This window comes from Arvicanthis niloticus, chromosome 2, assembly GCF_011762505.2.
Source record: "Arvicanthis niloticus isolate mArvNil1 chromosome 2, mArvNil1.pat.X, whole genome shotgun sequence".
NCBI classification, from domain to species: domain Eukaryota; kingdom Metazoa; phylum Chordata; class Mammalia; order Rodentia; family Muridae; genus Arvicanthis; species Arvicanthis niloticus.
The window spans coordinates 81,863,775-81,891,621 of NC_047659.1; the positions used below are offsets into that span (position 1 = coordinate 81,863,775).

General features: G+C 39.2%; 1 protein-coding gene and 1 long non-coding RNA gene across 2 annotated transcripts in view; one reads left to right on the forward strand and one right to left on the reverse strand.

The window, feature by feature from the left end:
* The window catches only part of LOC143441390 (uncharacterized), a 61,466-nt gene extending 49,200 nt beyond the window's left edge, over positions 1-12,266 (reverse strand). Inside the window, exon 1 of the long non-coding RNA XR_013108735.1 lies at positions 8,507-12,266. This is a non-coding gene — a long non-coding RNA (uncharacterized LOC143441390). The remainder of the gene's footprint in view (positions 1-8,506) is intronic.
* Positions 12,218-22,955, forward strand: Lin7c (lin-7 cell polarity scaffold C). Its single transcript, XM_034493633.2, has 5 exons — positions 12,218-12,320; positions 15,582-15,700; positions 16,472-16,543; positions 18,344-18,553; positions 19,170-22,955. The coding sequence occupies exons 1-5, from the start codon at positions 12,284-12,286 to the stop codon at positions 19,323-19,325; spliced, it is 594 nt and encodes a 197-aa protein (XP_034349524.1). The 5' UTR covers positions 12,218-12,283; the 3' UTR covers positions 19,326-22,955.
* Positions 22,956-27,847: the final 4,892 nt, after the last annotated feature.

Consider the following 27,847-nt stretch of genomic DNA (forward strand, 5'->3'; position numbering starts at 1 on the left):
TGTGGGTACAGAGCTCCTCTCTGCCTCCCTCCCTCTACACACGCTTCATTCACATGGTGATGACTCAGCCTAGGGAATAAGCCTAGGCAATACTTTGATATCTCCTGGAGAGTCTGAGATAAATAATAATAATAATAATAATAATAATAATATAGTGAATAATAATAATGTACTTATAAACACACATACACAAACACATGTATAAACACAAACACATACATGCATGCATACACACAGACAAGCATACATACACATGCATATACAAACACACACACACATACACACATGTATACACACACATGGTGGGGTATTCTCTGGCCATAGACCATAAACACATGAGCAAACAAAATGCAATGTTGGTGATCTTTATCACATGTAGCAGAGGACAGAAAATTTGAAGATTTTTATTCAGTTATGTTAGTGATGCTGTAAATGGAGGCCAAGGGCCTCGTGCACTTGAGACAAGGATTCTAACACTGAACTATATAACCCACCCTCTGATACTGGTTGTAAAGGATGAGCAAAAGTTTGCTGGACAAAAAAGAAAAAGTGTACCACCCAGAAACAAAAGTGAGTGAGCAGACAGACAGGTATGGCCTGTTTAAGGCCAAGAGTAGTTCTGCAGACACTGCCCAATGTCCTCTCGGCTTCAAAATAACCCCTGGCTGAGTGCCTCTGCTCAGTGACTTGTCCTGGTTCCTCATAGTGAGAAACTATTTCTTCTTACTTTATCCTACATCATTTTACGTCTTTACCAAAATTCTTGCAACTAAAGCCACAGAGTATCAAGGAATCCAATAAAAACATTTTGCACCATCTCTCTTTTGTCCCCTGGGTGCCAATCTCCTGTCACTGTGTGTGTAAGCTGTTTGAGAGACTAGTCTTTCTAGGGCTCAGCACACTATCTTACCATTCTGAATAATTAAGTTACACTTGCCACATTTAATTAATCAAGCTATTGTCTTTGTCGGTTTGTCCTCTGACTATTTAACTGACTGTGTAAGTGGAAAGCTCCAGGAGCTAAAAAATGTTCTAATGCTAAGACTTTTCTCTAAACCTGAAAAGTTATAGGAAGCAAAAAATAGATTTGAAGGCATTTATTTCTTTGTTTTAATTTTCACATGTGGGACTTTTATCCTCTTTGTTTGTCTTAAGACAATTTCTTGCCATATAGCTCAGGCTAGCCTCAAATTTCTAGTTCACCTTCCCTAGCCTCTTAAGTGCTCAGATTACAGGTGCACTACCCTGCCCAGCTGGAACTTTTTATTGTTGAGTAATTAAATATTAACTTTTAAACTGGGTTTAGGCTAACACGGGTTTGCTTGATTTTAGTGTGAGTTTGTTTGCAAACTAAATGACTTTGAAGTTTAAACTGTTTAGTATTTCAGATCATCAGAGGAAGAAACACCAAACTCATGGAGAGAAAGCACCCAAGATTCTGTCTTCTGCCCAAGCTCCTCGAGGGAAGAACCCCATCAGACAGTCCTCTGTCTTTCTGATCAGTGGATACTTTAGAGGTGACTGGTTGAAAGCTTCAGTGAAGGGGGCTGGTAGGGAAGAATCAATTGAATGTTGATTCCTCTAAGTACTGCATTTCAGGGCCTATTAAAGACTGTGATACGATGTGCAAAGGCTCACTAGAGTTTATAACAATACTCATGTCCCCTTGTTCCTTGGGTTCAGAATGGAGATTTATAGCTGAACTCCATGCCATATAAAATACTTTGTAACTGGGTGTGTAGCTCAGTGGTAAGTGTGTACTCGGCATGCACAAGACCCAGGAGTCAATCACCAAGATGAAAATAACAAATAGCCATGGTGTGGATGCAAAATATCACTCGCGGGCTTATATGTTTGAATTATTGGTCCCTAGCTAGTGGGGAGGTTGTGGGACCTTTACAAGTTGGGACGTAGAGGGAGAGTGTAAGTCATTGGGAGGCAGCCAGGCTTTACATGTTATTTCTGGCCTAAGCTCTGTATCCTGGACTGTAAAGACATAGGAGTCCAGCCACACACTGAATTGCCATGAACTCTACTATACTGTCAAATGTGAGTAAAAAATAAAAATAAAAATACATTTTAAAAATCCTTGCTCCCTTAAGTTACTTCTGTCAGATATTTTGTCACATCACAAAGTAACATACCACCTACATACAAATACCCATACTAACTACATACAAACACACATAGTACCTACAAATACACATACTACCTACATGCAAATATATATACTACCTTCATACAAATATACATACCACCTTCATACAAATATACATACCACCTTCATACAAATATACATACTACCTACATACAAATATATATACTACCTATATATATACAAATACACATACCACCTACATACAAATATACATACCACCTTCATACAAATATACATACTACCTACATACAAATATATATACTACCTATATACAAATACACATACCACCTACATACAAATACACATACTACCTACATACAAATACACATAGATAAGCAAATTTATGACTATTTCTAATTCCTTTGCAGTAGATACAGGTATGTAACAAAGTTTTGATAAAGCGGGGGAAAGGTTAAAACATTGTGTGGAATTTCAAAAAAAAAAATGCTTTAAACATGCTTGCTCCCAGTCAAGCATGGTGGTATGCACATGTAATTCTAGTGTAGGAAGGCTGAGGCAAGAGGATCTCAAATTTGAGACCAGCATAGACACACACATCAAGACTGATCTGTGTAGTGAGAGTCCCAGCTTAACTAGAAAAACAAAGCAAAAGGCTGTTGGTTCAACCGGAAAGGTACTTTTTGTTCATCTGTAGCTTCTTATTCTTTGTTTTTCTATTGTACAATTCATATGTAATGGCTGGAACTCCAGCAGCCAGGCCAGATCATGAGTGAATCTAACTATGAAAACTGGGGCCCTAGGGCAGTGGGACACAAAATAATTGTAACTGGGATCCCCTCCTCAATGGCATGGTGGGGCTATCATAGGTGTACCAAATTACTTCTGGAGTTGTTTCTTTTCTTTTTTCTTTTCTTTTCTTTTCCTTTTTTTCGAGACAGGGTTTCTCTGTGTAGTCCTGGCTATCCTGGAACTCACTCTGTAGACCAGGCTAGCCTCGAACTCAGAAATCCGCCTGCCTCTGCCTCCCAAGTGCTGGGATTATAGGCATGCGCCACCACCGCCCGGCTGGAGTTGTTTCTTAAGGTAAATGCACAATATTTTTCACTTTGGTCGTACATATGAAGCTTTACATAATCCACATATAGAAAACTGGAATTTGAAAATATATTTATATGTTTATATATATATTATACCAAATATGTATATGTATTATATAACATATAATATTATATATATGTTATACTAAACAAAAGTATATGTCCCCCAAATTTTTATAGGTTTGAAAAATATGTTTATGCCATATTTAACCATTTTTAAACAAAAAAATCTACATTGTAAACCTGTGGTGTGAATATTTAGAATTAGAATTATATATATCTATAATATTAATATATTTATTTTTATATATTGATATATATTATATAGTATTAGTGCTATGTAAATATCTGGAGAGAGACAGCAACATTGAGCATTCCCTTATATTATTTTTTATTCCTATAGGTTGATAGTAATGCAATGCCAACTGTTTTATTCCTAATTTTGGTATTCTTTTATTTCTGGTTCAGCCCTGCTCAATAATCTCTACTGAGGTGGGCTTTTCAAGAAACCAAATAATGGCGATCAAGTGTGGTGGCAAAGATCTTTTATACTACCAACTGAGAGGCAGAGGCACTTCTCCAACCTGATTCACATGGTGAGCTCCAAGCCAGCCAGGGCTACATAGTAAGATGCTGTTTAAAGGAAGAAGGAAGAAGGAGGAAGAGGAAGAGGAGGAGGAGGAGGAGGAGGAGGAGGAGGAGGAGGAGGAGGAGGAGGACAGGGAGAGAAAAAACAAAATGAAATGAAGGAAGGAAGGAGGAAAGGAGGGAGGGAGGGAGGGAAGGAGGGAGGGAGGGACAGAAAAGAAGAAGAGATCAAATATGGGCTTCAGTTCTCTCACGGCTTTGATTTCTGGTCCATGTTTTCTGTTCTGTGCTGTTGGTATTTACCTTTACATGTGCTCAAGTCCTAGTCATCCTTTCTTCTGTTTAGTTTTAGTATGTGCTTCTCAAACACCTTAAGATATAAATTGATATTATTGGCTTGAGATCTTGTTTTGTTTTGTTTTTAAATACAGGTACTTAAAGCTATCAATTTCCCTCTAAGCACACTGTTAGCTGCATCATAAACATATTTTTTAAACACTTAATTGATGTACCTACTTAGAAATGTGCTGTACATTTTTGTCAGGAAACAGTTTTCTTTGCACTTTTCCATTTCCCAGCACAGTTGCTGTTATTTTGAACAGGAAAAAGCTTTTCTTATAAAGCAAAATTCCTTGGCTTTTATTAAATAATAGAAAAAGGCTCTATTTTGCAGCTGAAAGGTATTTTTCATGGTCTAATCTAAAACTTAGTTTTGTTTCATGTTCACTGAAGAGAAAAGGAACCCAGATGAGGTGTGTTCTTCTTAAAGGTTGTATGCTTCCTCTCCAGCCTATATTTCTACCTAAAGTGTTTTTTAAAGCCTGGAAACAAAGCTTATGCCCTTTAAGTAGAAGTCAACTAATAGGGAAAGCTTTCCATGCTAAGTCCTTTCTCTTGTCATGCTTTTTTCATAATTTAGCAGGACTGTCACCAACTCCACGTGACAAGTGACATCATTGCTATAATGAGAATTCTAAGCAACACCACTGGATCAAAGCCCATCTGTGTGCCTGCTCCCACACTTGACAAAACAAATTCCAAATTCATTCAGCATGCCAGTGCCATTTAGTCACTGTGACATATCCCAAATTTTGGACTCTGTGCAAAAACCAGTCTGTGCCCACAAAATTAATCATGGAACATATTTTATGACGTTTGACAACAACTTAAAAGGTTCTCATCTCTGGCAGGTGGCTTTGCCAGTCTGCAAGTGTGTGCATGATAAATTCTGAACAATATACATTGTGTAAATGAAAATACTTTCTGAAGGACACGTTCACCCTGGAGAGACCCCCAGAGTAAGTCAAAACAGTCCTGAATTCTTACTCAGAGACACATCAGTCAGACTTGTGAAGAAAGTATGATGGCCCCAGGTACTCATAGAGAGCCAAAGAAAAGGCAACAGCTCGTGTGCCAGGAGATGCTAAGAACATTGGCACGTTTGCCAGTGTTGGCAGGATCAAGAGTTTGAGATGGCTAATTTAAGCGACAAGATCCTGGCAAACAGATTTATTTAGGGCAAGGGTGCGTCAGAAGGATGCCAGAAAAATACATCAAGCTGTGCCTTATATGTACTTCAGAAGAATGATGAAACAATTGACATTAAAAAGTGAACTCTTGTCCTTTAATATAGTCTGAAATCCACCAAATAAGAAAAGTAGGCTTTACTTCGATTCTGGAACTCTGAGTGAGAGTTGAGTTTTATGATAAAAATTTCCCTTCAAAAGGTGAAGAGACCTCTCCATACTCACAGGTTCAATTGATTAGACAAAGCACTGCAATGTATTAATTAATTACGTTTTCTGCTTGTTTAGAGACAAGGTCTCGTGTAGTCCAAGGTGGCCTCAAACTCAATACATAGCCAAGAATAACCAAATTCTGACCATCCTGTTTCTAACCCCTGGTGTTGAGAATAAGGGAATGGGAATCACACTTGGTTTATGTAGTACTGGGAATCCAGGTCTTCTTGCCTGCTAGGCAGACTGAGCTACATTCCCAGCACACTTAATTCATTTTAAATGCCAACTATTTTACATTTGACCATGTCATTCGCATTATGTAAGGGAAGATATTTGCCCAAGGTTTTACTTTTCTTAGGAGTGAATACCATATAAATTCTGTTAGAAGCAAAAAAAAAAAAAAAAAGGCAGTTGAAAACTTAATTGCACTCTCAAAAACCCTCTTTAATTCAGCTTTTATATAATAGTGCCTATTTCTGCACAGATCAATGGGCAATAAAGTAGCAAACCATTAAAATCTCTTGTTTTGTGTTACCTTTCACTCTCCTTCTTTCTCCAGAGATCCTCCTACCCCCAGGTTTACCTACTGTCCAATCCCTCTGTGGTTATATTAATTAAAATCTCTTCAGTTAAAAAGAAAGGAAGGAAGGGAGGGAGGGAGGGAGGGAGGGAGGGAGGGAGGGAGGGAGGGAGAGAGAGAGAAAGAGAGAAAGAGAGAAAGAGAGAAAGAGAGAAAGAGAGAAAGAGAGAAAGAGAGAAAGAGAGAAAGAGAGAAAGAAAGAAAGAAAGAAAGAAAGAAAGAAAGAAAGAAAGAAAGAAAGAAAGAAAGAAAGAAAGAGTTTTTATGGGCCTGGCAGTCTACTTAGGACTCATTTGTTACACAAAACTAAATTTGTATAATTTAGCTTTCCCAAGATTTGCCTAGACACAGACTTTCCTTCTTTCTGATTTTAAAGTTCCCTTTCATCTCTAAGGCAGGAAGTGACAGAGAATGACAACCAGAGAAGAGGATCCCTTCCACAGAAAGAAAATGTCTTGATTAGACACTGGCATGCTGAGGGGCTTCACCGCCTAGCAGAGATCTAAGAGTTAAAGCTACTCTCTCATTCAGGCTGGGAACTGCCTCTGAGATACAGGACACTGACCCATGCCTTCTGTTGACTTGTCCTCTTCAGGTCTCCCCCAACTCTGATGGAACTGCCCATTACAGAAAGGCTCTATCTTTCCACTCTAGTAGGCTCTCTTCTGTTCTATGTTGGGGACAAATGAGTGGTTGGTCAGTCAGCTTGAATCATACGTATCCCTCTGAGCAGCAGTTCCTAAAACTCTTCTCTACCTCAATACTTTAGAACTAATTTTAAAATCAGCTGGACATGCTACTCTTTATAAAAGAATATTCTTTTTATGATTACAGTAATTCTCTTGATAATTTGCCTCTGTGCTTTTGTAGAGGAAAAATAATTTTAGTTGGAAAAGGCCCTAGAAATAATCTTTTGAATCTCAGATAGAGTTCGCTGCATCGGTCCGGCTGTGTTAGAACCCCTGAGAGTTTTGAAAATGTTGATTCCAGCACTATTAGCACAAACAAGGGCTGCGTTCAATTCTCAGCAGCTACTCAATAATAAATTCATACACAGGAAAAATGTATAATATAGAGATTTTCCTGGAGATTCTTATTTATTAAATTCCCAAAGTTATAAGGAATATATATATTTAAATAAATGTTTATGTTAGTTGCTATTCAATATGTATCATCAAGTAGTTTTCAGTTGTCATGGCTTCAATATTCTTGATAATTGAGGAAACATATCAAAAGACCACACAGAGGAGACAGTGGTGGTGCACACACCTTGAATCTTATCACTTGGGAGGCAGAGGCAAGAGGATATCTGAGTTCAAGCACAGCCTGGTCTACAGAGTGAGTTCCAGGGCTACACAGAGAAACCCTGTCTCAAAAAACATAAAACAAAACAAAAAACAAGACTACAGAATCCTATGGTAGTCCAGCTTTGACTGGAGAACAGAGCTCTTGATATGTAGGCCATTACTTTTCCATAATTTTGGGATGCTACATCTATGGAATTAGGAAGTTTTCCCAAAGTATTATGTGTAACGTTATACTAGGCGTGCCAAATACATTGCCTGCCATGCGCTGGTCATATCTAAGAGATGTTCTGCTCACAGACTTCACCCTGTGCCATCAACCTTGCCTCTGTCAGACATAGTTAACTGAACTACATTCTAAGGTGGCAAATCCATTGACAACCTATAGATGAATGGGATTCAAACACCAAATAATGCAGTTTTATAAATCTAGCAAATGAAAATTATCTAACCTTTAAATCCTCCAAACCTCTGTGTGTTTTTCTTTTTTCATTTGCTTATTGTTGCAGGAGCATGTACCATAGTATATGTATGGGGCTCAGAAACAACTTTTGGGAGTTAGTTTTTCCCTTAAACTGAACATTTCAGAGACTGAACTCAGGTCTTAGGATTTGGCAGCAAGCACCTTTGTGCTGCCTATCCACTACCATCTTATTGGCCTTATTGTCTGTGCTCACTAAGCATTCAAATAGTGTTTGTAATGTAGGTCTCCTATACTTTTCGTAAAATCTGTAACCAAGAGTTGGTATTTCTCATTGAAAATATGAGACTAACACAACTTATACCCCAAGATAAAATATATTGTTTCATTTAATATTATTGCTTTTATCTTTTATTTTATTAAAATACATCTAGTCAGGTTTGTGGTAGCATGTGTCTGTGTGTTCCTAGCACTTTGAAGATTCAGACAGAAGGGCTGTAACTTTGCTTTTTGAGGTTTGAAGATTTGTTTTATGTGTGTGACTGATTTATTTATGTGTATGACTGCTCTGCCTGCAAGTATGTATTCAAACCATATGCATGCCTGGGGCCCACAGATGTCAAGAGAGTCTCGGATTCCGTTGAAAGAAAAATGTTACCTTGTGCTCCACCGTTCTGCCACATTATGTTTTACTGAACCTTTACAAGCCAGCTGCCATCCAGCTCCAGTGGATCCTCTTGCTCACAGTTTCATTTGGGAAGACCAAGTCCCCAAGGCTGCATCACGGACAGAAGTCAGGCTGCAGTTTCCAGAATACGTCAGTTTATTTTCTGTATGATTTTATTGAGTTGGCTTAGGTAGAATTCTCCCCTGAGCAATAAAGAGTACATTCTCACTGAACTTTTCTCCAATTCACACAATAACTGGACTTGAATATTCTGAAAACCTTTCAGTTGAGAAACTGGAACAACAATTAGGATTGCTTCCCAAGCACCACCAAGTTCAATTTCTTTAGCCACCTTGATTTTGAGCTCACAAAACTTTGATTAAGGTCTGATTTCATCTCTGGCTCCAGTAGTGCCTGAGAGTTTCCCAACTTGAGCTTCTGGCTTTCATGATCTTGACACTTTAAATGGTTATACCTTCATGTTGAAGGAAAATGTTGCTGGAGGTAATGAGGACCCTGATCAATTCCACCTGAGCTATCTGCAAGGTCAGAACAGGTAATCTGCTACATCCCTACTCTGGAGCAGGGCCTGCTGCAGCTCATGGGGGCCACACCTAAACTCAACAGAAAATGTCAATGGTTAATCTTAAGTATACATTTGACTAGGCTAGAAGATGCTCAGACCCAGGAGTGATGTAGCACAGGCCTTTGATCAGGAATAGTCTGGAAACAGAGGAAAGAAAGTGGGTCTCTTAAGGTGGAGGCAACCCTGGTCTACATAGCAAATTTCAGAACAGCCAGGGCTTCATCTAAAAACAACAACAAAAAGATGGGCAAATTGTTGATAAGACATTATTTTTGGATGGGCCAGAGTGTTTCTGAAAGACCTTACATTTGCTTGCTAAATCAAGAAAAGGTCAGTATTAGAAATGTGAGTAGGCATCATCCAACCCATCCTTTGACGGCCTAGATACTACAGAAGAGCATACAAAAGCAGCCTTCCTTCTTTTTAAGCTGGGCCATATACATTCTGCCTTTAGATCAGTAGTTCTGATCATGGGATTTCCAAACACAAACTGGGATTAACAACATTAACTTCTCTCATTTTTTTAAACCTTTGATTTTGTACTAAAACTATTACCATCTTGTTTCCCATGTTTCCATCTTGCAGGCCCTAGCTCATGAGACATCTTATCTTTCATGATGACTTGAAGCAATCTTTCACAATAAGTCTGTGTTCCATGCATGTACACACATGTACACATTATTCTTTTAGCTCTGTTTCTCTAGAAATACTAATAAAACAAGCATTCTAAAATCATCTGAACTTACATTGGTTCTCTGTTTTCTGAGGGCTGGACTCAGGGACCAGTCTTTGTTATTTCTAGATGCAGCCCTGGCTGTTCTGAAATTTACTATGTAGACCAGGGTGGCCTGCACCTTACAGAGACCTACTTGCCTCTGTTTCCAGACTTTTGGGATCAAAGGCCTGTGCTACATCACTCCTGGGTCTGAGCATCTTTTAGGCACAGTTAAGTGGATACTTGAGATTAACCACTGATATTTTCCGTTGAGAGACTGGTATATTCCAGGCAAGAGCTACTTCATCAATTTACCTTCCTAATTCTGATGAGGCACATTTTCTAGTTGCTTTTGAGAAAGTATGTATGGAAAGTAATTTTTAAAAGAATTATATGTTTAGTATGAAATTGTGATGCTAGGTATTAAACCAAGGGTGTCAGACATGCTAGACAAATGTTCAACCACTGAGCTTTACTCATGGTCCTAAAACATCTTTTAGTATGATTTCACTTCTGGCAGTTCAATGTAAGTTCAGATGATTTTAGAATGCTTGTTTTATTAGTATTTCTAGAGAAACAGAGCTAAAAGAATAATGTGTACATGTGTGTACATGCATGGAACACAGACTTATTGTGAAAGATTGCTTTAGTATGATTTCACTTCACTTCTTAATAAGTTGGCTCCTTCCCTTAAAAAAAAAATACCATGTACCCAAGACTCATAATGCAGTGGCAATAGCACACTACTTATGTAACTTAGGCTGAGGTCACATCAGATTACAGTAGGCCCCTGGTCCAATAGAACTGGTCTCCTAAGAAAATGCTCAGATGAAAATAATAGCGAGAATGTCATGTGACTATGAAAACAAAGACTGGGTAACTCAAGTCAGGAATACCAGGGACTTCCAGGAAACTGCTAGAAAGCCAGGAAGAGACAAGGAAGGATTCCTATAGATTAGGAACAAACATAGTACCTTCATTCCTGACTTCTTTCAGAAATGTGAGACAAATATCTCACGTTTCCACTTATTATACCTTGGGATGGAAGCTCTAGAAAACAAGGAGAGAATTCTAGTTTGAGAATTAATTTTCCATTAACAGTTTTACAGCTTACAGAGTCCTTCTAGTTGTGTTAATGAAAAGCAAGTGCATCCTGTTTCTATTCCTAGTCCTTAGAGGGTGATCGTTTATTCTCTGGAAAGCTTTATGGTCTTCTACTTAAGCTTGGAATTCTGGAATTGTTATGATCATTATGTGTTCATCAAAGACATGGAAAAAAGAGTACTCCAAAGGATCAGAGGATAGGAGACATAGCACACCAGAACATTTGTGTAGCTTGTACACCTCTGCAGGCTTGAGTCTCTGGAAAAGTAATGGGTAACCCCAGCTCATAAGAATAGCTTCTGTCAGCAAAGACAACCTACGTAATTTGTATGGGGCACAAGGAACCTTGAAGACTACTGCCGCGTGCTGGAATTCACTTAGCTCTACCTAATAATACCACGTAGAAAACTGCAGTTCGGTGGAAAGAGTGGATCCAATACAGTCAGTTATTAAAACAAACCTGTCATGGAGGTGTTAAGAACTTAACACAGGCTACGGTCTTGGCTACGCAAATCCAAGTTTCACAAAAATTATTTCATTTAAATTAGTGACTAAAAAGATTTGGGTCCACAGAGTTTTCAAGAGTGGCCCTATGAGGATACTGCTGGTAGTAGTACTGGCTCCTCTTCCAGGGGACCTGGGGTTAGATTCCCAACACCCACAGGGCAGGTCACAACCATCTGTAACTCCAGTTCCAGGTGAATCGATGCCCTCTTGTGGCCTCAATGGCTACCAGGCATGTAAACGGTGCAGATACACCTGAGGGCAAAACATCCATACATATAAAAATTCTTAAAAATTACAAAATGTACCTCTAAAACAAAAACTATGCTTCGTACTTCATTCACAAACTGACTTTGAATTGGCTAATTAAAAGCGGTACTTTGTGCTGTTTCAAAGCATCTTCTCTCCCAATTACTTTGTACTTTCCGCCTTTCTGCTCAAACAGACTTTTGGGAAGAATTCGAGTTGTAGATTTTTAAAATTAGATCAAGCTAGGATATTAAGAATTCATAAGACCCTCGGACATGGGGAAACCACCCTAGACGGTCAATGTGCAAATCCAAGGTCAGAGGCTGCCATCGGTCAAGCAAGGCCTGGAACTAACGACATGACTTCCCCGAGGCAGGGGACAGTCGGGACATCGGCTCTTTTCATCCTCTGGTTGTTGGAAGTGAACGAGCACACCCACGGAGGATGAACACCGCTCGGCCGCACAGCCTCCGTGATTACCGCTCTGCGTCGTTAACCGCATCCTTCTAGCTCTCGCGTTACTACCATCCTCGCTTTTCCGGTTTCTCGGCCGGGTCCACCGCGGGCCCTTTGTCGTCATTTCCTGTGGGTCTGCACCGCCGAAGAGAAGATGGCGGCGCTGGGAGAACCTGTCCGGCTGGAGAGGGGTGAGTGCAGCGGGTCTCGCGGTCGGGGTGGGTAGGGCAGGTCGAGACTACGAACCGCTTTGCCTGCCGGCCGAAGCGAAGGCAAGGTGACCGGGACGCTGACACCCGGAACCCCTCCTCCCTCGGCCTCCGCGCTGGGCGCTGCTCCCGGATGGCGCTGATGGCGTTTGAAAGCTCGCCAGACCCGGCCGTCCACGCCGTCGGTGGGCACAGCTCGGTTCAGCGACCTTCCCACGGCCGTAGGCACAGGCACTCCGTGGGTGCGTACTGAGGAAGCGACTTTCAGCTGCATGAACCCTAAAAGCAAAGGCCACACACGCTGTTCCGGACTATCTGGCTATCTACTGTCATTGCCCCTATGCACCAGGAGATTAGTGTGGCCTCTTGGCCCCGTACACTTGGCGGACACAGACGCATTCCCGCAGAAACTCCCTCGCCCCCATTTAAAACTCAAACTCCATCATTACTGTGACCACAACCTTCGGACTTTGAGTTGCTATTTCTTAGCTTCGCACCCCACTAGCCAAGGAGAAGATGATTTAAACAAATAAATAAATAAATCCAACTGACTTGATCTTGGGAAGATTACATAACCAGGTGGAGTACTGGTTTGATTGTAAGTCACTTAAGTACGATGCTGTTCCTTACTTACAGACCCTACAATTGGAAACCGGGTTGATTGATTGCTTCTTAGAGCAAACAGCCGAGAAAAAAATGCACCCTATACAAGAGAAGCCTGTGAAAATACTCTACCAGAGTCCAGTTGCAGATTTCCAATATTGTACTCTGTCCTGCCCGAGTTAAATTTCAGACAACTGGAGCAAGCTTTTTACAATTGGTAGTCGTAGCCATCAGGAAGTACCAGTTAAGCATTTTGAATACTGTTGGCAAAGAAAGCGTGGAATTATTGCTTTGCATATATTAATATTCACAATTACAGTCTCAATATTGTCCAAGAAGGAAATAACTTTAAAATTTGTGTACGTAATAGAACCTCTTTCCTCGTGCCTCACACACTGTGCTGATTAGTTTTGCTTTTCATTGTAGTGACCGTCGAAGCCTTTTTTTTTTTTTCTTTTAAATAAATAAATGAGCTTGTTTCTGACGGGTAGCTTGGGAAAGTCGAAGGTAGGCTTACAGCTGTGTCCTTTCTTCTTGAGTACTACAGTGTCAATGTGCTTTGTAAATAGGAACAAATCTGTTGTGTTAACCAGAAGAGTTGCAAGTTTCTAACAAGATGGCATTCTTTTCTGTTTTTAAATGAAGCATAAAATGTGGATCGTTACCCTCTGGCATTTGCATTTTGCTGTTAGGAAGTTTTCAGTTAGACAGTAGAAAGTTCAAAGTATTGGTAGGAAGGAAGTACTAGTTGGTTTTTGCCAGTTAGGATAAGCAAGTCAGTTGGTGTCAAGTCTGATTTTGATTGAGAATTCTGACAGACCTAACATTATCAAGAGTTCCACAGTACATTTCCACAGTAAAATACCAGTACATAGGACCGAGTTCCTGTTCTGCTTCTAAAGTGTCACAGCATGATTCACTGGTGCACAAACTTAATGAGCATGTATTTGATACAGAGTTTGTGATGCATTTCTAAGTGCTGACTGGCTGGTCTTCCTTCTCTCTACCCTCTCCTAGTCTCCTCTTCCCTTTTCTTTCTTTGTACCATGCTGCATGAGTTGAGAGCCGTGTACGTGCTAGTGGAGGGCTCTCAGGCTGAGCCACCTTCCCTGCCCTATATGTAGAATTTTAGCGGGGATAATGGATTGTAACTTTGTAAATCAACAATTGGTGAAACAACACTTGTTAGATGTTCTGGTGGTGGGAAATTAGAGCAAAGATCTGTTTGATTAATAGCAGTTTAAACTTTTATTATTTAAAACTGAATCAACTTTTGCTTTTCTACTAAATTTATTTGGACTTTTTCATAAACAATGCAAAGTTCTAACTAAATCTGTGAAGTAAATATCTGGTTCTTTAATGTAGCATGAAATCAAAAACTTCTTCCATTTAAGTCAAAGTATGCCAGGATTAGAGTATATAGGATAGTACATAGACTCTATATGAAACCCAAGGTGTCCTAGCCTTTGGAGGTAAATGAACACAATTAAAATTTACTGAGATGTCTGATAATTAGCAGTAATAATACACTGAGGTTGGGGTTCAGAAAAACCTTAAGGGAAAAATCAGAGCAGAGGTTGTGATTAATGGTGTTATAACATGAATCTAAGTTTTCTAAAGTTCTCTGTTCACATTTGTGACATTCCCAATGACAGTTATCTAGTATGCTAAGTGTGTGTGTGTGAGAGAGAGAGAGAGAGAGAGATCTTTAATATTTTCTTTTTGAGTTGTATGTCTTGGGAGCAGGGAGGGGTGTGGAGTGGGCAGAATAGGGTGTCAGATCCGTAGAACTGGAGTTTTAGGTAATTGTGAGATATCCAAATGGGTGCTGGGATTCAGAAAGTGCTGAACCATCTCTTTAGCCCCTAATGCTTTAATATTTCTTAAAATTGATCCATACCAATGAGCTATAACATCTGTGCTTGTGAAGGCTTTTTCTTTTCCACGTATGAGAGAGGCACTATTATTGCTGTTTTACAGTGAAAGACCATAAAACAGGCTAGGAAACCTACCTGAGTCATCCATAAGCATTAGGACCAGGTTGATAAAGTATTTTCTTTTTCTTTTTCTTTTCTTTTCTGTTTTGTAAACCCTATCTAGACATGTCTGAATTAAAACACTGTTAGCAACTACCTCAGCTAGTTACATTTCCACGTGTTACTAAACAATCTGCACGTTTCCCTTCAGGAAGTCAACAGCACATGGTGTCTTTGTTTTTAGGATTCTTTTTTTGGCTGCTTTGGTTACAAATGAGATGATTAGGTAAATTTTCATTGACTAAATAATTCTTGATAATACTGTTAGCTTTTCTTATCCAACCTAAAGATTTTTTTCCCCCTTCTACCATTCTTTATCTTTGGAGAACTTGGGGTTTGTTTTGTTTGTTGTTGTTTTGTTTATTTGGTTGGTGTGTGTGTGTGTGTGTGTGTGTGTGGTTGTTTTGCTTTGTTTTTGAGGCAGTATTAAAACCCAAACTGGACTTTAACAGGTAATGATCATCCTGCCTCAGCCTCTGAAGGGAAGACTATTCATATTGGGGACCATACCTGACTAGCCTTTGGATTAATCTTAGCTGCTACAAAGCTCTAAAGAAATGAGGAGATTTGTTAGAATTGTCACTTGTGCTTTGTTCCCCTGTAGATATCTGCAGAGCAATTGAATTGCTGGAAAAATTACAGAGGAGTGGAGAGGTGCCGCCACAGAAACTTCAGGCTTTGCAGAGAGTCCTTCAGAGTGAGTTCTGCAATGCAGTGAGAGAGGTGAGTTAACATAATTGATATGACCTCAGATTCTTTTTTTGGGTTTTTTTTTTTTTTTTTTTTTTTTTTTTGGTTTTTTGAGACAGGGTTTTTCTGTGTAGCCCTGGCTGTCCTGGAACTCACTCTGTAGACCAGGCTGGCCTTGAACTCAGAAATCCGCCTGCCTCTGCCTCCCAAGTGCTGGGATTAAAGTGCTGGGCCACCACTGCCCAGCATGACCTCAGATTCTGAGTTACATAGCTAACAGAAATACACTGAAATCTGGATTCAGAAATATTATAGAGAATAAACTAGTACCAGACATGGCAGTGGACACCAGTAATCTCGACACTCAGGATGGTGAGGCAGGAGAAATTCCATGAATTCCATACAGGCCGGCTTTGGGCTTGGGCTACATAGTTAGAGACCAAGCTGCCTGAAATAAAGAGGAGATGTGAGGAGAGGAGGAAAACGTTAGTACTGGTATATTCTCATTCTCTCTCTCTCTCTCTCTCTCTCTCTCTCTCTCTCTCACTTGTTTTTCTTTGGAATTTTTAGCTGGGGTTATTATAGTTTAGTTCTTGTCTAACATGTAAAAAATCCTAGGCTCAACCCCCCACACACCCAAAAAAAATTTTTTTTTCTTTGAAATTTCCAATAGAAGAACATTACATTTTATAAAGACAGATAATTGTCTTTGGGAAATTTTTAACATATTTGTTAACTTTGCAGAGAATTCAAACATAGATGTAGTTCAGAATTTAAGTATGATGAGAACCTTGTGTTTTGCAGGTATATGAACATGTTTATGAGACTGTGGACATCAGTAGCAGCCCTGAAGTGAGAGCCAATGCAACTGCAAAGGTAAAGGGATTGTCACTTGTCAAAAGTGGGACTCCAAAAACTAGAACTAAAAATAGAAATAGCGTTTACTGCTTGGGTAAGATATTTTGTGATACTGTTTAGATAATGTACATTGAAAATACAGTAGCATGTATATCATGCTTCATATAATTGTATTCAGTGCACTCTGCAGATTTGTGGTTATAACATTAATTTCATAATCCACCAGAGTGACTTTTGTTGAAGAGGAAGCATCAGAGTTTCCTTATACCACATAGCAATAAGTGAATGGTAGTTCCAGGGACTGTAGGAGAAGCCCTCACATTACTCTTGGATTTTCCCTTGACTCTGGCCCTGCACATATGGGACAGTGTTGGATCTAAGCTACCTCCTCAGGGCCGTAGATGGCATGTTTGTGTGCTTTCTTGTACCAACTTAGTTTTCCTCAAGTAACCTGAGACACTGAACCAGATGTGTACCACATATGATTAAGAGTCATTTACTACTTAGTAGCTGCTAGTTACTGGTTCACAAAGAGAAGTACTAGAGTTTTCATTAAATACAAGTACTTGAGTGTATAGGTTTCCTTTGTCAAAGTCCCTAAATCCATGGAAACTTTAGGTTTGGGGCAGTGTATGGGTATAGTTCAGTTATAAAGTGCTTGTCTCCCATGCACAAGGCTTTAGTTCCATCCATCCCTAGCACCACATAAAACTGGGAGTGTTGGCATATACCTGTAATCCCATTGTTGGGGATTAGAGGCAGAAGGGACAGACTTTTAAGGTTATTCTTGGCTCCATAACATGTTTAGTGCCAGCCTGGGCTACAGGAAAAGAAAAACATTTTTTGAAGTTTTGGTAGCGTTCCTGCAACCCCAGCATATGAGGCTGAGGCATATTTAAAACTAGCCTGTGCTACAAAACTGCTTGCTTGCTTTCACCCCACCCCAAAAGGAAATTTGCTTGTTTCTGACTTGTGTAGTTGTCAGAGTTTGCAAAGCCTGTGAGCCTGAGCTGTCTTCAGTGCTTCAGAGATGGTGGTTGGTGTTGGGTCTTTCCCCTCCCCCTGTCATTTTTGTTTTTCCATCCAGCATCCATAGTGAAAATGGGGCCTTTAAAGGCAAAAAGAGACAGAATGTAAACCTGGGTTAGAATATAATTAGACATAGCTATGTTTCATCTCTATCTTTTTTTTTTTTTTTAGTTGTAACTAGATACTTAACTAAAGCAACAGAGAGCACTCCTATGGCTCATATGCCTCTTTCTCATCATTGAGTCATTTCTTGATATTTTCATTATTTACTATTTGGTACAAACAATATAGCAGCCAAAATTACTTGATATAAGAACATTTATATAAGATAGGTTGTCTTGCTCCTGAAGAAACCAGTCTATCTGCTTTGAAGCTCAGGGCTGTTGGCATTCACAGGGAGCGCTTCCTCTCTTAATATCTACACATCTGTCTGCTTGGCAAGCCATGACCAGCCCTGTGCATGTGCAGCAGTAGATTTCTGAGTTCTGGAGAAGCTAGCAGTGATCTCAAGCTTACTTTCTATCTATATAATCTGAAAATTACTTTCAATTGTTATCTCGTACAAACTGTTTGACTTAACCCAGTGAAATAGTAGAAGCTCACACATGAAAAGCAGTGTCCCTCAAAAAGGCTTTCATAGGATAGGAACATAGAGCAGTGCACATCCTTAGAATATCTGAGTCTCAAAAAAAAAAAGAAGAAGAAGAAGAAGAATATCTGAGTCTCTGGATTCAAACACAGCACTTCAAAACTAAGCCATATTCTTTGATGTATACATTTTTCTTTCAGGCTACTGTTGCTGCATTTGCTGCCAGTGAGGGACACTCTCATCCCCGAGTCGTGGAGCTGCCCAAAACAGAAGAGGGCCTTGGATTCAATATCATGGGAGGCAAAGAACAAAATTCACCAATCTACATATCACGGATAATTCCAGGTGGAATTGCTGACAGACACGGGGGCCTCAAACGAGGAGATCAGCTGCTTTCTGTTAACGGAGTGGTAAAGATAAATGGATTTCTATTTGCTATTTGTAGTAGTGTGTTATAGCCACTTGGGGGTGCACTGAAACCATCAAATCCGAAGATTAGGGGAAACCTTTTGAGACTGATTTTTAAAATCCCCTGAGAGAAGCCCAGGTGGTACTGCTCCGCATGGTGCCGTGGGATTGCTTTTATTTTTGTGATGACAGTGGAGCTTTTGTTGAGCAGAAGACCAGGCAACTTCTTCTAAATCACATCCCCAGCCAGTGCTTTTTAAAGCAATTTTAGTGTGGCTGTAGGGCACGCCAAGGTTGAGGCGCAGTGCTGTGAGCCTGTGTATGAAGTCAGAAGTGGACTCTTTTCACTTGTTTACAATGGCAATTACTTGATTTACTCCTGACCTGGTTCGATAATAAGGCATGCGTATTGCTGTGTTTGTTATTCTTAGAGTGTACACAGATGTGTCTCATAAGATTCCACATTGATTAAAGTGTAGAGTGAGAGTATTATTTTTATAGTGCTGAAATGATGTAACATTAACAATTTTTACTTAATTGTGTATTAATCCTTTTAACAGGTTAGATTACTTGTAAACCTAAATGTTAATTGTTTGCTTTATGTGTGCGTTTTTTCAGAGTGTTGAAGGAGAGCACCATGAGAAAGCAGTAGAGCTACTGAAAGCGGCCCAAGGGAAGGTTAAATTAGTCGTACGATACACACCGAAAGTCTTGGAAGAAATGGAATCCCGCTTTGAGAAAATGAGATCAGCAAAACGCAGACAACAGACCTAATCATTTAAAAACTTTATGTTTCTTTTGCTTTTAGCTAGGAAAGTTTTACTTGTGACCTACTGATGGCCTCGAAGCCAGTGATTGTAAAACACCAGAAACTTCTGTGACCTCTTCTTGCCATTTTATAAATGCCTGTTTTAGCATCACTTATGGTTGTAGAGAAGCATACACTTTTTTTCTCACGGGAAATAGTCAAAGTCGATGAGGGCAGTTCTGCCCTGCAGTTTTTACAGGCCTTTTTCAAACACAGATTTTTGTCACAAAGTTGTTATAGATTTTTAATAATGCTTTTTTAATATTAAAATGTACTTTTACATTCTTAATCTTTTTTTAAAAAGAAGTTTTCTTTATTTGGCAATTTATTTACAAATAACAGATCTCCAGTATTTCCTTTTGCTTACTGCAATTTCTTTGTGAAATTTTTTTTAATTTTTCCAAGAAATTAAACGTAGCATCTTGCTTGTGGCAGTCTGTCACATCATGAACATCGGCATCTCTGCTGCATTTTGTACTTGGAACATAACATATAATATCTATAATCAGTGGTAAATCTTAGCTATGATGGAACCTTTTTATTTTTATTTAAACAATGTATAATGTATTCATTTATACTGATTTATAAAAGTAAGTTTTTAAACACTGAAGCAATCATTGCTAAAATACGTGTTTCATAATATTTAAGCAGTAAGGTGAGAGGATGTAATTTGATTATTAGCATTATCAATTAAATCTTTTATTTATATTTAACAGTATGTCATAAATTATACATTCAAACAAGATCAGATTTCAACCTTCAAATTTTTTATGCTATTCATTTGTATTTAAATATATTTCTCATATTTTGGTTCTTTCATGCCTAGAGATGAGTCAGTTAGTCTGTGCTAGGGAGAATAGAAGTAAGACAAGGTAACAACTTCAACTTCTGGAACCCAGAGAGCCATACATTCTTACCATCCTGGCTTCAGTATCGACTTGAGATATGAAGGGCAGGAAGGATTTAAGACACAGGAACAGACCATTTCATATGTCTCAGTGAGTGGGGCTCAGAATGATTCATATCTTGATGATTGAAGTAGTGATGGGAATTTGGAATAATACTTTTTACCATTGTCCACTGGATGTCACTGTTTTCCTAAAAGGCAGCTATTGATACATGATTGTGACTATGGTCTTCTAAAAGCTGAAATCAAAGTGGTTAATTTTCAGTCACAGATTATAGGAACATTCGTAAAGGGTTTAAGTGATGATGTTAAAAAGAAACAGATGGGTTGAAAATGTAGGAATTTGTCACAATTACGACTATTACCTTTATTTTTTAAAAATGGGCATTTTGTAACATTCCTTCAGGAAGAATGGAAGTGTGTATGTTTTCTGCATGTGTGTGAGCACTGTGAGTCTTACAAGATGACTGCAGTTTTCAGTGATTTTTCAGAGTAAAGTCAATCAACATGTTATTTATCATTTAGGAATTGAACACTGGATTGTGCATGGTTGAATGTCTTTAGTCCACTACAAAATGTGCTTGATATTGATAGGATCATGCTGAATTGTATATTTTCAAAATTAGCTCATGTGTTTTTAAAATGTTGAGACCAAAGTAGTATAGCAGAGTATGACGTATTTTAATTTAATTGTAAAATTATTAGAGGTAATTGTTTTAAAACTATATTAAAGTGTTGGTGCATATAGAACAGTAGCTCATATTTCTGCATCCCAGGGCTAGTCAACCCTGAGGAACCCTTATCGTAGCACAGCTCCTGCGGCTGCATGCTCCTGCAGACGCATCGGCATTCCATTGTCAGTTCAGCTTCCTGCTTCATGTTTCAGCTGTTGCAGAATTTTGGCCAAGTTACTTTTATTTTTTTTTTTTTTTTTAAGTCTGTTGAAAAAGCTTTTTCTTCGGTAGCTCACAGTCTGTTCTTTGTGTGGGCTGACACCTATTTATAATTCTTAAAATAAAACAACTTAAAGGAGCCAAATACGTTGCTGTTCTCGGTACTGTTGCATGAGTAGCAGTAGTTCGCTTTCATTGATGCAACTCTCCTGTCTCAGAATTTTAAATACTGACCATAGGAAGTCAGTGGCAAGTGTGCAGTAGTCTTCTTGTGTACTAAGGAAGTGAATGAATTTTAATTAATAAATGAATGGTTTTTTAATAAAATTAGGCAGTAGATATATAAAGGATATTTGTTTGACTTGCAACTTACAAATGTAAAATTCCCTTAGCTCCAGTTTTCCATTTATTTTCTTAAACGTTTCAGAATGAGTTGACGTGGTGACTCCTGACCTTAGCTGCGTGTTAGAATGCCTGCAGGTCTTAAAACTCACCTGGGTCCCTCCTTGTACAGCTAACTCAAAATCACTGCTTTATGATTGAAATTTCATATGACGCGTTTATCAAGTCTACCATCTGTTGTGTTTAGAGGCTCATTCTGCACACCCAGGCTTCAGAGGCACTAGCTCGTGGACTTTCCGGTCATAATCTGAAGCTTCTTAATGATTGATTCTGTTTCTTAGAACCTCCTTATGGTCTTGAGAGGTATTTGCTATTTCTTATTAACAAAATAATTACAATCTACTTTTTTTTTTTTTTTTTTTTTTTTTTTTTTTTTTTAAAGCTCTGGCTGTTCTGGAACTCTTTGTAAAGCATGCTGGCTTCCTTTTGGTTTTCCTTTTCTTTTTTTTTTTTTTTTAACTACTAGTAATTCAATAATTCAATTGTAAAATCTTTTTCCTTCTGTCCTCTTTACCTTTAAAGAAGCCGTAAAGGTTATTATTTGAAAAGCATGTGTAAGTATTGCAGAGGCGAGGCACTGAGGAATGAGGCTGTGCTGTCTCCGTGCGGCCCCTTTGCCGTTACTGTACTACATGGGTGCAGTCCTGTTCTGTAGGGTCTCACTTTGTAAGATCATCTTCCTGTTGTAAAGTTTAAGGCATTTTGCTCAAGTACTTTGTTTACAGTTAAATGAATAGAATTTAATAGATGATGCGGTTATGGCTTACCTGGAAAGCGTCGGCATGACTTGGTATAGGCTTAAAAGAGTACATGTGATTATATTGTGGAATGATTATTGATATATAAGGACTCTAGTAATTGTCCCTCCTGATCAAATGTCTGTCTGTGCATTTTCTAACTTACGGTTCATTGTCTGGCAGCAATCTCGTTTTGTAATTTTTATTCTCCAAAACTTATGAGTAATGTTTCTTCAAAGGTTGTTGAAGTAATATAATTACGTAATGGGGGAAAGTCATTTGATTATTAATTTTCAAGAAGTTTTAAACTAATTTGTAACTGGATGTGGTTTTTAAAAATATTGGCGAAGATTTAATACACTTGTACTCTTTTTAGTTTGAGAAAATTATTTGGAATGTGAAACCGTGCTTTTTCAATAGATGAATCATTTAGCAATTAAATTCTGACTCTAAGGCTTATTTAAAATATATTTGTATGAGTCGAGCTTGTCCTTTGCATTTGACAAAACTGATACAATTACAAATAGATGTATTTCTGAACGCTGTGTGTAAAATAACCTTTACATAGAGTACAAAGCAAACTCAGTGGTGGTTCCTGACATGAAACTTCAGATTTCTGTATTTTGTTTGCCTTTCATAAAATATAACTAAACAAAACTTTCTCTTCTGTTATTTCAAGAGATAGTGTGACATGATTGATGGCAGACTGATGCCCAGCTGTCCTCTAAATCCTCTGCCATCCTTACTGTGAACCGTAAGCAGGTGCTTCTCCGTCCTGGTAGAATGCCCTGCAGAGCTTCATCCCATCTGTCGTCTGCAGTCAGTGTGCCCGTGCTGTCATCTCTAGAGCTTTTTAGGCTGCCTGCAAGGACATACTGTAGCCCCCACATACTAAGAAGCTGTAGGACCAACCCTATTAGTAAAAGAAGTAGTTGGTGCGACAAGATGGCTCACCAAGTAAAGACAAATGCCACCAGTTTGATGGCCTGAACTCAGGCCCCAGGGCTTAAAAGGAGAGAGCCACTCTTGCAAATTGTGCTATGACCAACATGTATGGACAAATAACATGTAAAGATGGAGCTTTCTAAGTAAACTGCCAACTTTTAAAATTAGTGGCACTTTTGAGGGGTGAGGCCGTGCTCAGAACGGAGTTTGTTGGGAAAGAAGTCATGGTGCTTGCTAAGCGAGAGGGCAGCTTGTAAGGAGAATGTCTTAGCTCTAGCTTCATAGACAGTACACGGCTATGTGTGATAAAGACACGGGTTGGGATGGCAGAGTGAGGTACACTGCCTGCCTCTCATGCTTGACGTTCTGGATTTGATCCCCTGAAACCCACTCCCCAAAACTTTTCTGGGGAAAAAATAGGCAACCAGGATGCAACAAAAGCATCTGTGAGGTCTTTGGGAAATGTATTCTGAAAACATGAAAATTATACTTCTGAGTTTTAAAATATGTAAGTATTTTTATTTATAATATATAAATATTTACATATTTCTAAACCCATAAATATAATTTACATATATAATAAATTATATATATACATATATATGTGTATATATATATGAAGCCTAGGGTTTAGATGTGATTACAGTATAATTGGGGTGTCTTTTTCAAAAGTTCTGTAATCCTAATTCCCAACCTTACATGTAGTTAGAGCTGCCCAAAAGTAATCAAGTTAATGTGGGAAATTCAAAGTGGCTGAAATCCTCATCAGAGAGATTTGAACCCAGACAACACAGAGGCAGGGATCTAGGAGCTTCTGCATGTTGGAGAAGGTGGGAGTTTGCCAGTAGACCCACAGCGATGGCAAGGACGATGGTGTGTGCAGCCACCCTTCAGCATGCAGAAACAGCCGTCATCTTAACATTTGTTCAGCCAGCCAGCTCATAATAGTTTGTGTAGTACACTTTTATTAAAAAGAATTCACACTCTGGTGGCATCATTACCAGAATCCAGCACTGAACCATAATTCACTGTGGCTTCTCCCTTGTGCAATGAAGATTCCATTAGAAATCTTGTAAGGGGGTGAGAGTGCTGACATTCGAGAGCTAGGGGCTTGCTGGTTCCTGTTTTCTGTGGTGGAGATAACCTTAGACGCTTGCAGCAGTGTAACAGCTTGTTCTCTGAGTGGCTGTCCGGGCTCATCAGTTCCACAGAGCATCGCTTTCCTTGTTCAGTCCATCAGCAGCAGGGCTTACTCTTTCTCAGTAAAAGGGTTAGTGCTGGCATTGTCTGTATATTGAAGGAAGGCTCTAGTCTACAGCAACCCTTTCTCTAGTTGGAATGATGAGTTTGTCTTGGGACAGAGGTATGTTGATTGTGCAGGTCCCCTGAGATCCATCTGCCTGTTGAAAAGCGTTGGTTCAACCAGAACTATATTGCAGCCTCCTCAAGTTTTGGTTACGCTGAGAGCAGAGCCTCAGAGGTCCTGCACAGTTCCGGACTGCAGTCCCTATTGCTGCTACACATTCCACATTTTGGGTTGGGTTATTTGTTCTGAAGTAAGGTGTCATTTTGTAGCCTAGGCTGATTGATTCATAGCAAGGGATGACTGCACAGGCCACCATGCCTGGCTGGAGTGCATATTTCTGTTAAAGAATAGGCAGGCCTATATATATTTTAAACTTGAAAAGGAAATGGCCTTCAGAATCCGCCAGGCTTCTGTGGACCACAGCCCTCATCATACAGGGATAAGAGCCTGTTCTTCCAGACTTGCCAGTCAGATCCTCACTCGAGGGAGTGCTCCCTGCAGAAGGAGCACCGAGGTCACCACTAAGGTAAAATTCAAATCCAGCAGCTAGGTAAAGGAACACAGAAATGGCTTTGTTTTAGCAAGTAAAACGTAGAACATCTAGAAACAAAGTAGACACTTTCTGCAGAGTTCATTGAACTTTGCACATACTATTCAAATAGTCTAGCACTGAGCTGAGTCCTCAGTAAAATATACTGCCAAGCCTTTGTTATAGACATAGGTAGATACGGAACTTTAAAATACAATGATATTCGCTGGGCAGTGGTGGCGCACGCCTTTAATCCCAGCACTTGGGAGGCAGAGGCAGGCAGATTTCTGAATTCGAGGTCAGCCTGGTCTACAGAGTGAGTTCCAGGACAGCCCGGGCTACACAGAGAAACCCTGTCTTGAAAAACCAAAAAAAAAAAAAAAAAAAAAAAAAAAAAGAAAAATACAATGATATTTCATAACACAAATATTTCCTTTGAATCTGATGAGGATAAGGAGGCAGTAAAGTGCTTTTCTGGTTGGTTGGTTCTTGTTTGTGAAATTGAGATCTTACAGTGGGTTGGGAGTAGTACCCACAGGTGTAATTTGGTACACAATTGAAAATATAGACATTTACTGGGTGTTAACTTTTTTAAAGAAAAAGTCCTATCATTTGAACATTAGGGCCCCTCAGGCCTTGCAAATCCCAGTTTTAGCATGATAGAAATATAGGCAGAATAGTGGAACCCTACCCCCCCCACTTGGCCTGTTTTTAGTGAGCATGTATACATGCTCTACCATCTGCTTCATCTCATCACTTTAAATGATGCTGTAGATGAAATAAGTAAGGAAGGAAACTGAGGTACAAAAAGATTAATTTGATCCAAACCATCCATGGCTGTTAGTCTTCTCTCAAGTTAAGTATTAACATTTGTAACGTTTGCAGCTGTATTTCCTGCCAGTGTTGGTAGCCCTTAGGAAAACACTGTAGAAGAAGGATTCAGGAAAATTCTTTCCAAATCAACTTAAATCGGTGTAGTGTGTACATTTTAATTTTCGCCACCTTCTGTAAATAGAGATCTAGACACCAACTTATTCACAATTTAGGGATGGCAGTCTCTAATTTTACCACAAGGTGGCATCAAAGTGCCACTTATAAATACGGAGCTGGTCACCAACTTGGTCACAATTTAGGGATGGCGGTTTCTGATTTTACCACAAGGTGGCACCAAAGCGCCATTATCTCTATTCTAGAATTTGGTTCTTAGAAACTAATGAAGTTTGTCCTTAGAAATGTGCTAAAATTGAAAATGATGTTTTTAAAAGATGAGAGCTTTTTCAAATGTAGACAAAGAACTTTTACTAATAATAGCCTAAAAGTAAGCAAACCTATAGGAAATTTCAGTGGAGGTGAATACCTATAGTCTTGGTGGGGATGTATATAGTAACAGTTTTGTAACTGAACAGTGTTAATTGCAAAAGAATTATCTTTGGCTTTGAGTATCTTTATCCAAGCTCCATGAAGATGGGAAGAGTCACTCAGAGGGCCACAGCATCATCTTTTAAATAAGTGAAAGGCTGTCTGGGTGCTTAGGATTAATTTGCTTTCATGACACTAAATTTGTCTAACATCTTTTATTTCCTATAAAAATTAGAGATAACAATGAAACCAGTTATAACAGTTGACCTGGATATTAACTGGGTGTCCTGGTAATGAAGTATGCTGCTTTGAGTTATGTCGTCCCCTCTGGGGGTAGTTTCTCACTGTGGTGAAAGGATTTTGTTTGTTCTTTAGGTGAGGGTCTCTCTCTGTTGCCCCACTCTTGAACTTGTGAGCTAAAAGTGATGCTTCTGAGCCAGACAGTGTTGGCGCACGCCTTTAATCCCAGCACTTGAGAGGCAAAGGCAGGAGGATTTCTGAGTTCAAAGCCAGCCTGGTCTACAGAGTGAGTTCCAGGACAGCCAGGGCTACACAGAGAAACCCTGTCTGGAAAAACAAGAACAAAACAAACAAAAACAAAAAAACAAACAAACAAAAAAGTGATGCTTCTGTCTCAGCCTTCAGCTTTGTGGTTCTGGAAATCAAACCCAAGTAATGTGCTCTACCACTGCAATGTACTGCCTGTGCCTGAAATGAGTGGTTTTAAGTGGTTTTATGACCTCTCACCTTCTATGACTCATCTACTGTTCCTGAGCATCTTGAAAACATTAGGGGAAAAGTGTTGAGGCCACATAAGACTAGGGGAGCATCCTAGTCATTGCAACTCAAACGTGGGCACTTCTACCTGTGCATGTGTGTGTGAATACATTAACTCGAAAGTTATGTCCAGAATATGTCCAGGAATCATGGAGACATGGTTGAGTCCCCAAGCCTTAGGGAATGGGTTGAACTAGTATTAGGTTTCTTAATACTCCTAAGTTCCATGAATAAAATTAAATTGTAAGTTGTCTGATTGAATAGAGGGACTTCATATCACACCTTAAATCCAAGGCTGTTCAGAAAATGCAGCTCTTTGTGGGAATGATTCTCCTCTTCTTCTTCTTCTTCTTCTTCTTCTTCTTCTTCTTCTTCTTCTTCTTCTTCTTCTTCTTCTTCTTCTTCTTCTTCTTCTTTTCTCCTCCTCCTCTTCCTCTTCTTCCTCCTCTTCCTCTTCCTCCTCTTCCTTCGTCTTTAAAGATTCATTTATTTTATGTATACAAGCACACAGTAGCTGTTCCCAGACACACCAGAGGAGGGCAATAGATCCCATTACAGATGGTTATGAGCAACCATGTGGTTGCTGGGAATTGAACTCAGAACCTCTGGAAGAACAGTCAGTGCTCTTAGCTG